Genomic DNA, 13,733 nt, shown 5'->3' on the forward strand with positions numbered 1-13,733 from the left:
TTTTATGTGTTTTGAACGCAGATGGGCGCTAGAAAACGAGTGATGACCTTACAGTTGTGTTTTATGTTGTATGAACGCAGAAGGGCACTGGATATCATGTGGTGAGCTTACATTCGTATTTTATTTTGTATGAACACAGGAGGGCATTAAATTGTGTTAACTAGTGATGACCTTACATTCGTAGTTCATGTTGTGTGAAGAGGGCACTGGATTACGAGCGTTGACCTTACATTTGTGTTTGTTGTTGTATGAACGCAGGAGGGCACTGGATTACAAGTGATGACCTTACATTTGTGTTTCTGTTGTATGGGCGCTGGATGACGAATGCAGGAATAACATTCCTGTTTTATGTTGTAATCGTAAAAGGGCACTGGATAACGAATGCTGACCTTACAATCGTGTTTTATGTTTATGTTTTATTCGTGTTCTGATGACCATGCTTTTTGAAAGCTCGCAGAAGAGAAATGAATAACGAATAATTATCTTGTTGCCGTGTTGTATGTTGTATAAACAGAGGAGAGCACTCGAGGGCGAGAGGTGAGCTTACATTCGTGTTTTATGTAGTATGACCACTGGAACGCGATTGACAACGAGCAATGACCTTACATTCGTATTTGATGACCGCAGCAGGGCACTTGACAACGAGTGTTGACCTTGCATTCGTGTTCTGATGACCTTACATTCGTGTTCCATGTGGTTTCACCGCAGGAGGGCACTCAACAAGACAACGAGTGATGACCTTGCATTCGTGTTCTGATGACCATGCATTCGTGTTGTATTTTATAAGAACGCCAAAGGGCACTGGCTAACGATGGACGACCTGACATTCATGTCTAATGTTAAATGCACTCAGAAAGGCACTGAATTACGAGTAACAGTTTTCTTGTATGATTGTTTATTGAAATTTAGTATATATTTCGTTCATGCTATTCAATGGTATATGAAGTTTTACCAAATAAAATAACAACTTTTAAATGCATGTGTAGTTACTTCCCTTTGATCAAAACAGAACACTTCACTTTGAACAAGATTTTTTTGCCGCCAAAAAGAAAAGGATACATAAGTTTAAATAAAGATATATTTGGAAACAACCTACCGTTTATTAGGAAAATGGTAATCCCGTTTTTTAAGCGTTTTCTTGAACTTTGTGGCTAAAAGTTCTAACATTTGCTTTCATCCCAAACAGATAACAGCCGAAAACAACTGTTTGAACATAAATAAACTGCTATACCATTGTTCAAATATGGTTTGATCTGTTTGTCGTTATGATATGTGATACGAACTTACCGAACTTACTTTTCGAGCGAATCAGACTGGTCTCTGGCACAGTGTGATGACTGAATATCAATGTAACAAGATAGTAACTCTTTAACGAAGAAACCTATTTCATATCCAATGATTTCCCGCAATTGTTTTGCTAACACATTCGACCTTTACAATGTTCATTCAATAAATGGAGAAGAGTCAATTGGTTATGTAACCTGTTTAATATTAATGTGTTTTCGTTATGTTTTTAAAATAAAAAGTAATAATACTTAATTTATATTTATAAAGTTTTTGCACTTAAAAAGAGCGAAAAATTTGCTATAAAAGAATATCAGGTAACTTTTACTCCACAAACCGGAAATGGAAAATTGGCATTGACATTGAAATTTGCCTAATAAAACTCCGAAAATAAGCATAAACGATCATATTTAATTTCACCCGTGATAATATGTTTGTCTATGACACTTGTGAAATAAAATACGACCCTACACTGAAATAAACAGATATACTCTATATATATATTTTTGAAATGACCACATGTTATGTGGGTTTTTTTTTTAAATTAAGAATAACTCAATAAATCATTTTTTTCTACGTGTTCAGCTATTAACAGTCTTGTTATCAGTTATCAGCAATTCCCATTATTGCATTATTTAGCATATTAAAAGGTTTATCATTTAAAATTTATTTCTGTAATACATGTGTATGTATTGATTTTGAATAAGAGAGTTACTTTAAGGAATACTTACGGGCGCTAAAGAGAAACTAGATTTATGCGGTTGAAATCATAATAATTTTGTTATCAAAGGCAATGACGAAAATTCTGAAGACTTCGTTACATAATGTTGTACTATAAATAATTGCATTGCGATAAGGGTACGTACCAGTTCAGCTTTACCTTTCCGCTATATCATGCTCATTTGACCAGTTATCCAAACATAACCTTTTGGATCAGGGGAGCCCATTCTTCAAACACATACAGTGCTGTTCAAGCCTGTTCAGCTCTATATTCGACAAACTAAACGTTTCTGATTTCCTACATTAATAAGAACAAACTAAAATCCACGATTGACCTGATCTGCCCTCTCCCCCCACTCTCATAGCTTTTCCCGTCTCATCCTTCTTTTTATTTCTATAGCATCGCTTACTCCACTTCACCATTCTTCTGCCTGATATCGCCCGTCTTATACATCATTATGTTAAAGTGACACTCTTATTCAAAAAAAAAATAAACATGTATAACAAACATCAATTTTGACTGATAAACCCTTAACTACTTACTAAAAAATGCATTTATGGAAATATTAGTTACTGATAACAAGTTTGTAACCGTGTATTTAATAGCAGAAAGCGCAAAACCATTAAAGAATTGGTGAATGTTTAAAGATTTACTGCGGTTTACTTTAGTCTCATGAGGTTGAAATACCGTGTTTTATGCTCATTGCTGTCAAAGTAAACTCGATATCCTCCATAAGAACCATTATTTTCGACATGTATTCCTCTTTTTTTGGAAAATTAAAACAATATTATTAATTGCTGTCTATTTTGGGGAGTTAGAGTGCATCTTTAGTATTCGATAACACAAAACAGCCCTTACACCATTTTAAGCAGCTTGAAGGAATATTTTCTAAATATGATAAGTTCAATCGTAACTTCTGTAGTGATGTGCCTGATATTGAATGTTCCAATATGTTCATATCTAAATGCGGACGACTACTTCTTCAAAATATGTTATCAGGAGTATCAGGGTTCCAGTCTACTGTATGAACATACGTCTCCAGAATTATTTGTTAACGATTTTCTATCACCAGGCAAAGTTAGAGAGCTGCCAGCATGGACTTACGAAAACAACAATCATTTGAAATTTCAACGCGAACAGTAAAACTAGCAGAATAAAATAAAAACAACAACAATATAACATAAAACTAATCGATTTAATGATGCAAAATAACTACGGCCAATTTTGTTAGCAAAATAAAGATGCACAAAGGCCAATATTTATTAACACTACGCCACGAAACGAAGTTTACTCAAGTTCAAGATGAGAAGCAAGTTATTGATAATCATTCAAAAGTAACACTTAAGTAATCTTATCATTTATAAAAATGTTTCAATTGGTCAATATCGTGTTGCCCTTGAGTCGGATTTTTATTATAAAAGGGTTTGTACATATATTTGGTGGATATACCAAATTCAACTTTTTAATTTATTTTCACTATGTCACAGGTGTACAAAAACATGTCAAAAACTACAAAATGAAAGGGATTACTTTCAGTTATCGCATGTTGATTAACATTTGTTTTCAACTGTGTACATATTGACTTTTTTAATTTATTTAGATTTGCAGCCACCAGTTACTCCTATAACGAACGAACGACATATTATTTAAAAAAGGCATTCAGCCCATAATACATGTTAAAATGCAAATCAAATATAAAAAAATGCACATATGTAACTAAATACGAGTTGTGTCTCTTGGTTAAAAAAAGTTAAGTGTTATCTACAGCTAACATGAGTTTATGAACGAAAAGAGAAGTGGATTTAATATGGGGAACATTTTCCGATGCAATCAGATTATAGAAATAAACATTGTCGGTATTTCTATGACACCTAGAAAACAAATAATTTTCGCGAATGTCATTAAGTCTTGAACACTTAAAAATACTATGTATTCATCTTCAATAACAATTATGTCTTTGTCCAATAAAAATAAATACAGACGCGATTATCTCTATTAAAAATATAAAATCGAACAATTTTAGAATGGAGTTTATGACTAGAGGTTCTAAATCTAGCCAATGATTTTTGTACAGAAAAAATGTATATTCTTATTCAAAAAGAGTATGGTGATGTCATACCTAAATCGCCAAATGTCTTTAAAGTTTCAATTTCAGGCTAGTAGCAATAGCAGCAAATACACGCCTTTGGTCAAACACAATCATCCTAATGCATACACATATGGCTATTCAAAAGAAAAAAGTAACCATATTAATATCTGACAAGTATATACAAACTCCATATATACAGTCGAATCTCGTTGGCTCGAGATCGCTTGGCTCGAATTCCTTGTTAGCATGATTTGGATGTAAAAGACCGACGTCTTTATACTGAAGGTAAGCATTCCCGCTTGGCTCGAATTTTTAGAGCCTCGAGGTTAGGTTATTTCGCCGGTCAGTATACAGAGGACAACTGCACAAAAGTGGTACACTGATTCAACCTTATTGGTATTACATATTTAACCTTTAAATAAACATGTGGCAATATGAAGTAACATCTGTCATTTTATAAAAAAAATATTAAGAACAAAACTTCTAACTTTAAATTAAATTTAATGTAAAATTTGTTCCTTTATCATTAAATGCGTGTGCAACAATTCATAATTGAATGTAAACTAATATTTAGCTAGAAAAAAAACACTTGTTGGTCAAATGATGACTACATAGAAGGTCTGAACATCATTCTGCTAGTTTTTAAAGATTCTTTACTGTCAAAAATCATAGCGGTTCTGTTTCCGACATGCATTCCGGGTGTGTAGTACAGGCCATTCAGGTTCGCCATATAGGTGCAGCCCCTGTACCACCATGCTCCATGATGGTAAACGGCACAATAACTGCCCCAACTGTCATTCTCATGGTCAAATGTGGAAAAGGCAGAACCTTTTGCGTAAGTATTAAACGTTTCATACCCACTCGGACGCACTGCAACTAAACATTAATATTTGAATTCATTAAACTCATGTTAATTGTTTGCAAATGTACTGCAATTGTTATGTTTTATTTTAAAGGTGGCAATGTAAACGTTTACTTTGAACTAGTGTTGCTATGACATAATGGTCATATAAGTTTAATGTTTACACAGAGTGTGTTACGGTGCATAATTTACTTCCATGCGAATTAGAATCTTTTATTACATATTAAAAGCTACAAAATAAAATGATACAAAATAATATAACAACATGATTACTTCGTAAATTGTATTTCAACTTGTTGACACAGTTTTCAAATGATATTGACATTGTGTCAATTTGAGTGTTGAATACAAAATAAAAACAACTTGTTTCCTACGCTTTTCGGAGCAGTAAAACATCAATAAGGTAAAATGGTATAGTCATAGTCAAATTGCGACATCGCAACAATCGTTTATTATAATAAAATATTTTCCAATGCTTTTTACAAAATTTGAATTATCATTATCTAACCTTTATGTACTTTTTTACCGCTAATCACAATTTAATGTATACTTACGTCCCATTTCTGTTCGTGAATCTCCAATATGAAGGGTATAATCAGACCCGGCTCCAACACTGAAGCCAGCGTATACGACATAGGCGGGGCTGTCATCTGCGTGTGTGATGTCAATTCTTAAATCATGTGTTGTTCGGGATGTCATCTCATGCATCATTTTCAGACCTGAGAAATAAAGCTTTTTGCATCAGATTTATTTGTTGCCAGTTGGTCTTTTATATCATTTTTCATTTGTTTTTCTTCACGCTATACTTATAATACTCAGCAATTGGGAGCTATTCAAATGAAATATATGTGAAAATTGTTCTTCTATGAATTGATATTACCAAGTGAAAATTAAAGAATTAGCAAATTATTTATATTTAATTCTTTATGTGTTTCATGGCATCTGTGTGAAGAATAATGAATAAGAATTAGTACGGTTCAATGTTATATGAAAATCAGCAATATGTTATAAAAACACCAATATCGTCAAACAATCCACTTATTTGGTCGAGTCATGTGATATTAAATGATCTTCATTTAAAAACATCTGGAATGTTAAGACAATATTCAAATCCGGAGGTAAAAACATTTATCAAATTTTCATCAAAGAGTCGCAACGAAATTAAAAAAAAACACATATACATATGATTTTTTTCATCACTTAGCTGACATACCCAACCAGAATTCGCCCTGCAGAGATCCAAACCCATTCTCGTATGAGGAGAAGTTGCGATAGAAATCCACACTTCCGTCCACACGATGTTGAAACACCTACAATCGTTAAAGAGGTAAAGCCACAATGTCTCTTGACTGAGTAATATACTCTACATATAAAACACAATGATCTTATTGAAATAGTAAATACTATGACCAATGCACTGTAATATCAACACTCACGGTCCAGCCTCCTTGTTCAGTGTCCATATCACAGAACACAGGAGCAGTCTGGTTTGTTTTCCATGTTGTGATATGGTAGACGCCAGAGGGAACTCTGCCGAGGTTCTGCCTTATTTCCGAACAGTCAGCAAAAGCTGGAAAATAAGAACTAATCCTTAAAGATAGATTCTAGACATACACTAAATAATTAAAACAAAATACTCTGCTTGAAAGCAACGGAATGATTCTGACGTGTTTGATGATCCTAAATGATCAGAAACGCATCACATTTAAACTAGTAGTCGGGGCCCAGATAAAAACTTTGGGTTAACGATATATGAGATTAACAATTATTAGAAGATGACAGCGTTTGTTAATTACTGATGCCGTAATATATTTAGTCTTCAAAATTGTAATCTCGGCTACACGTTACAAACTGTTACATCTTTCAGTATAATGCCCTTAAAATTAGTTAACTAAGTACAGTTCGGGTTATTTTTCAAAGAATGGTGTGATCTCTCGCTGCACTTTGTTGTCATACTTCCTTTTGCAAGGTTTTGAAATATGTAGCCGCTCAACACCCTTCCTATTCACTTCCGATCCAGACATACGCCCGGGTTGGGGATATTTCAAATGATATTCAGATGTGTGTAAAAATATATACTCGCAATCGGGCCTTGCCTATTCGGCGAGTGCTCCGATAAGATTGTCAGTCAAGTTTTACTTTTGGAGCAAAGTGCACAACCAGAATATAACCAAGATAGGAGCTACCCTGGTTCTTTAACGTGCACCAGTGCAAAGCACTGTCACACGGGACCCCAATTTAACGTCCCTACCGGAAGTATTTTCTTAGTGGTGCGGTGGGGAAACAAACCTGCGACCCCTGGATTGGCAGTCAAGTTATATTACCAATATACCACGGATCCACCACGATATTCGGATTGTGCAAAACAGCAAATATATAAAAACTATTCCACCAATATATCGCTCATTATCAGACGTCGATGTTTGTTAATCGTGTGAAAAAAATGAGATAATCGAGCTCAAAACATTGATTGATAAATAAGTGTAAATACCGACTCGTGACCGTAATTTAAACTTCAAAAGAGCGATTTCGGATTATTGATGAAAATCTTGATTGAACAATAAAGAAAGAAAATCGAGACCAAAATATAAATTCGAAAAAGCAAAAATTTCGGATGAATGGTGTTCGGATTAACCGTTTCTAATGTACATGTACCTAAATTTAGACGCAGCACGATTTGTTACCCTATACGTCAGACCACAAGTAGCACCTACATTAGCATATGAGTTCTATAGCATAACTAATATTTGCAGTACTGTTCATTGAAACGATCCGTACATAACTTGCTCGCCCCCTTTTCTCCAGCAACGCCACAATTTCACCAGCAGCTTCCCCATATCACAAATAATGCCCCCATATCACCTGCAAAGCTCAAATCTAAATTGCAAAGCACTCTATCCCCTGCAACGCTCCTATATCACCATCTACTCCCTTATATTACAAACAACTTCCCTATATCACCATTTACGCCCTCATATCACCAGCAACGCCCCCATATCCCCAGTATATTCTCCATATCATCGGCAAAGTATCCAAATCTAAAGTAATTCCCCCATATGACTTGCATCCTCATATCACAAGAAGCGTCCCAATAATACAAGCAACGACAAAAGAAATAAACAACTTATCCATACTCCAACAACGCCCCATATAGCGAGCAACGCCCCATATCACCAGCAATGCCCCCATTCCACCTTTTACGCCCCCATAACACAAGTAACGCCAACAAATCACCATCTTCGCCCTCATGTCTCCAGCAGCGCCCCATATCACAAGCATATCCCACATATCACCAGCAACTCCCTAATAATCCGAGTAACTCCCTTATAATCCAAGTAACGCCCCATGTGACCGGCAACGCCCTAATAATCCCAGCAACGCTCCATACCACCAGCAACTCTTAAAAAATCCCATCAACGCCCCATGTGACCGGCAACGCCATACTAATACCAGCATCGCTCCATATCACAGGCAACGCCCCATATCACCAGCATGTCCCACATATCACCAGCAACGCCCTAATCATTACAGAAACGCCCCTATATCACCAGCAAGGTCCTATATCACCTATAACCAATAAAACCTTCAAAACCCCTGTATCTTAGGCAACCAACATTTATCACAAGCAACGCCCCCTCCCACCCTTATATCAGCAACGTTGAAATATAACCAGAAACGTCCCCCAATTACCAGCAACGTCCCATCATCAACACAAACGCCCGTCATATCACAAGTAGCGCCTCAATGTTACCAGCAACGCCTTCATATTAGTTCCAACGCGCATTTATGACAAGCCGAGCACAAATATCACCAGCAACGACTCCCGCAAATTTACCAGCAACGCTCCAACATCGCCACAAACGCCCATCATATTACCAGCAACGCTCTCATATAACAGCAACGTTCAAATATCACCAGCAACGCCCCACATAACCAGCAACGTCCCGATATCACCAGCAACGCCTATGCACTATCAACAACACAGATTTATCATTTTCAAAATCGCATGAAACACTCCCATATCACTAGGAACGACACCATATCACAAACAGTGCAACCGTTTGCATGCATAATGTGGATGTAATGCATTTTAAAACTTTCCAGAAGACCATAACCAGGGCAACGAAGAGTAGCATAAAGTGGATGTAATGCATTTAAAACTATCAAGCTGACCATGACCAGGGAAACTGAGGCTGGCATAAGTGGATGGAATGTATTTGAAAACAGTGAAGAAGACCATTATCAGGGCATTGATGGCTAGCATAAAGTGGATGTAACGAATTAGATTACTATCAAGAAGACCATCATATTCAACGGACGCTAGCATAGAGTGGATGTAATGTATTTGAAAACTACCAAGACCACCATTACCAGGGCGAAGGAAGGTAGCATAAAGTGGATGTTATGAACTTGAAAACTATCGAGACAACAATTTAAGGGCAACGGAGGCTAGCATGAAGTTAATTAAATTCATTTGAAAACTACCATGAATGCCATGACCAGGGCAAAGAAGGGTAGCATAAAAAGGATGTTATGCATTTGAAGACTATCAAAACACCATTCCTAGGGCAACGGACGCTAGCATAAATTGCATGTACTGAATTTTAACGTTTTCAAAATACCATTACCAGTCAAAACGAGGCTAGAATAAGGTGAGTGTAATCATTTTTTTTAAATGCAAGAAGATCATTACCAAGGCAAAGGAGCCTTGCATTAAGTGGATGTGATTATTTTTTAACTATGAATAATTCCATTTCCCGGGTAATGGAGGCTAGCATAAGTTGCATGTACTGAATTTAAAAATTACCAAGAATACCATTACCAGGGAAACGGAGATTACCATTAAGTGGATGTAATGAAATTAAAATATAGCTACCAAAATAATTTTACCAGGATTTCAGCATAAACATTCAAGTTATCATTTAGTTAATAAAAGATCAAACACAATTCTTACCTCGGATTTCTAGCCCTTCTCCCGAACAACTGGCCCCGCCGAATAGTGGGGTAGGGTTGTTACAATCTCGTGTTCGAAATTGTTTCCCTCTCTCACAAAGGGTGTCACAATTCGTCCATCCCATCCAATGTCCATATTGTCCGTCCACTAGCAGAAGAAAATTTATCAATATCTGTAATTGCGCAATTATTGTTAAATATTCAGACAAGTGTAAGGGATAACTAGATTCAACCCTGGTGAACTTCTATTTCGTTTACCGTTCAAAGTCGTTAACCCCTTTATATATAAATACATACTTATTTGCTTATGCATGCTTATTCTGATTCTGTTATTTGATGAGGACAAAATTATATGTTCAAAATCAGTAGAAGACGTTCCAATTTACTATCCAGAACTAGGTATAACCAACTCGTTACCAAAATTTGGCATAGATTTGGGGAATGTCTCAAAAATACGGCATACAAGAGCTATATGTAAAGACACGTGGGCAAATTCTATAAAGCGCGCTTTTGTTACCATACAGCCGTATGAAAACAAGAGCGCGCTTTATATTATTTGTCCACAAAAACAATTGCGGTCATTTCTTTTAATATATGCCTATCTATTTCCGAAAGGTTCCAAATCCAACAGTGAAAATATCGCAAGCCGTATTGAAAAATCCGTTTCACCATACGTCCGTATCATGCTAGTACGGTATGTAGTCTAGAAACTACTTTCGCGTCGCTAAAAATAGTGTAACAAAAACAACTGGTAAAACCTGTCCAATTTGAGAAACATAACATTCATTACTTATTTCAGCTGTATGTAAATATTCAAAAGTGTAGTATTCAAAAATGAAACATGAGGTTCAGCACGAATCAGAGACATTTTCGATCCATTAAGACAACTCGAAGATTCAAATATCATAAGTTGCAACATAATCAGTAATGTGAGCAGCTTGCTAATGCAAAGAAGAAGGCGTATACGCGCCATAAATGGTAATAGTGATATATTCACGGACTTCAATCTATTCTGCATATAAATGATCGTCAAAAAAGCTATGAACGTTCACTTATGTTTACTACCGCGTTCCTTCTTCAGGAAATGAAGAATTGTTTAAACTCATAAAATAAGTTATGTTAATTATTCCTCTGTGCTGTGACATTTTATAATTGTTTTAGCATTTTTTATTTTGCTGAGATACAAGACATTTTTTTCTTATTTTGTAACTTCTGACTTGTTTCGTTAGAGTATGCGCAAGCCATTTCATATTGAAACATTTGACAGATAGTGGTAACTTTGTTTCAAATTGAAACCGAAAAATAAAAACGAAACAATTATAAGGTACATAATAAATGGAATAATACGACATGACGCTTTTATGGTAACCTTCAATACTTCTCGTTCGGTGAGAAAACAATTATCCATCGAGAACTGCGACGGATACGTGTTTACATATTGAACTCGACATGAAACAGGTCACTAGAAAAGCACCCTATCATAATTTCGCCTATATATCCCATATATGTTTCAATTCAAATGATCACCGATCTGAATTGTAATAACTCACCACCATGATATATTCTAAAAATAATCAGTGTAATAACTTTGCGTAGAAACATTAAGCTATACAGTTGAAACTAAGAATATAGCGACGTTTCGGGTATTTAACGCTGCAAATGATTAAATTACTATTTATGATATAAAAAAAATATGTTTTGAGTTCTTGATTAAAAATACATCATTATAAAACCATGTTTTTACAGTGTAGCATCTTTCAATTTACTTAAAAAATCAATAATACAGGTGCTGTTCTTGTTTTCAACGTAATAATAGATACTCCCCACGACTATGACATGCGCTTATATATGACAGATTGTTCATTATATATCTGAGATAACAATGTAAATGTTTACCTGGAAGCATTTTTTCGATTGTGTATACTTGGCTCGTAAGACTGCTAACATCCGACTTAATTGAATCACATGACGACTTGTAACTTTCTGACTGTCTTTCAAACTTAATGTCCAGTGCTTTTGTTTGATTTGCCAAACGCTCATCCAAACTACTTTGCGCATTTTCAAACTCGTCATCTATTTTCTTCATATGGTTTTTCATTTCAGTTTTCAAACTCAATAAAGCCACTTTTTCCCGCTTCATCGCAGTATTTATTGCAATGTATTGAGACTTTACCATTTGCGTCACGGTGTTGGAAATTGTCGACGGAATATTCTTTGTAATTTCACCTAGTTTGGGTTCGCAGTTTTTCTGTGTCTCTGCAATACGTTTCAGCCCTTCCGCTAACTGCGTCTGCAAGTCTGTCAGCGAGTTTTCGAGTTTAATCTCCAGATTGTCCATTCTTTCATCAAGCGAGGTAAGGGATTTCCTGAATTCGGTATCTAGTTTACCGAATTCGTTATCAAGCGATAATACTTTGGACGCTGTTTGCATCAACAACTCATTGGTATTTGCACATCGGTTAAACAGCACCGTGTAACTTGTTAGTATCACAAATAGCATATTTGCCTTACACACAGCCATGGTGAAATCTTCTAGTGAAATGAGAGTTAAATTCTGAATTTATCATGAACCGCGTCAAGCAAAAACAGAGTCTGATAGTAAATTTGATGTTATAGGAAAATATTACGTCATGATTAACTGTGACTAAAACCGAATTGCGGCACACAAAGGATTACGTAATTCGTTCGTAGCATATTCAAGATAGTTGACCCTTTGTTAACATATTTGAGGCGACTAATACCAAACACTGGCGATTTAAAGTACACTCAACTCAACTTATTTAAAAGCTGGTTTATCTTTACGTCCAAGTTTACATATCATTACGAGGACTTAATCTTACACACAACATGATAATCAAGGCACTTGTAAACAAGCAAAGTAATACAACTAGACCCCTTTCGGCTTGGTGTGGCTCTATACATGATTATAAATATATACTGAATACTTACAAAACGTGCTTGGATGAATCTCAAATATGCACGTCAGCTTAAGAGCTCTCTTAATGTTTTGTAAGTGTTCAACGGCGGAAAACTTGAGGCACTTGATTGTTTGTTAACTTATGTTTCCTCATATACGCGTACGTATACTTCAAATATAAACGGTATTATCTAACACATTTGAAACCAATATTATCCCATTATAAAAAGGGTTGTTCGCTATATATGCGCATCATGTGATTGGTGATAAGTATCAATTTTTCCTGAATGTAAACTTTATACTGATATAAGCAACACTTATAAATATGATTCTTATAAACAGACAAATGTGTGAAAATTATTCTTTGTTGAAAGAACTTTTAACCGATCGAAATATAAATGTGAATAAAAACTATCAATGTATGTATTTAAGGACATACAATTCAGAAAACATATTATAATGACTATAAATTATATCTATGATATAATCTCCTTACGTTTTTTTGTGTGTGTATTGTATTGTAGTGTGCTGTGAAAGTTTTTATTGTTTACTATCAATGTATGTATTTAAGGACATACAATTCAGAAAACATATTATAATGACTATAAATTATATCTATGATATAATCTCCTTACGTTTTTTTTGTGTGTGTATTGTATTGTAGTGTGCTGTGAAAGTTTTTAATGTTTACTTTGGTGCAGTCTATATAACTTTGAACCATGGCTGTATAACAAGGAAGATGATTCGTATTTGTGCATGTCTTTCTTATCACTGAAGTAATATTTGATTAGGATTGTTCATGGCTTGCCCACCATATACCAGACAAACTGATTGTTTCTCCATGACCTGTTCCATAATAAGAGTCTTACCAGACAAACTGGTTGTTTCTCCATGACCTGTTCCATAA

General features: G+C 35.3%; 1 protein-coding gene across 1 annotated transcript; it reads right to left on the reverse strand.

Annotated features, from left to right (window-relative positions):
* Positions 1-3,085: 3,085 nt before the first annotated feature.
* LOC128222269 (angiopoietin-1-like) lies at positions 3,086-12,428 on the reverse strand. Its single transcript, XM_052931230.1, has 6 exons — positions 11,806-12,428; positions 9,911-10,057; positions 6,393-6,526; positions 6,170-6,266; positions 5,511-5,675; positions 3,086-4,970 (listed from the first exon to the last, which is right to left on the reverse strand). The coding sequence occupies exons 1-6, from the start codon at positions 12,407-12,409 to the stop codon at positions 4,702-4,704; spliced, it is 1,416 nt and encodes a 471-aa protein (XP_052787190.1). The 5' UTR covers positions 12,410-12,428; the 3' UTR covers positions 3,086-4,701.
* Between the last annotated feature and the right edge of the window lie 1,305 nt (positions 12,429-13,733).

Source organism: Mya arenaria, chromosome 16 (assembly GCF_026914265.1).
Source record: "Mya arenaria isolate MELC-2E11 chromosome 16, ASM2691426v1".
NCBI lineage: Eukaryota > Metazoa > Mollusca > Bivalvia > Myida > Myidae > Mya > Mya arenaria.

What these genes read in the sequence shown, in the direction of transcription:
- LOC128222269 (XM_052931230.1), bottom strand. Translation starts at nt 12,409, where the DNA reads ATGCTATTTGTGATACTAACAAGTTACACGGTGCTGTTTAACCGATGT. An exon ending in AATCGAAAAAATGCTTCCAG is followed by an intron (nt 10,058 to 11,805) that starts GTAAACATTTAC and finishes TTCTTCTGCTAG; the next exon opens with TGGACGGACAATATGGACAT. An exon ending in TTCACGAACAGAAATGGGAC is followed by an intron (nt 4,971 to 5,510) that starts GTAAGTATACAT and finishes ATTAATGTTTAG; the next exon opens with TTGCAGTGCGTCCGAGTGGG.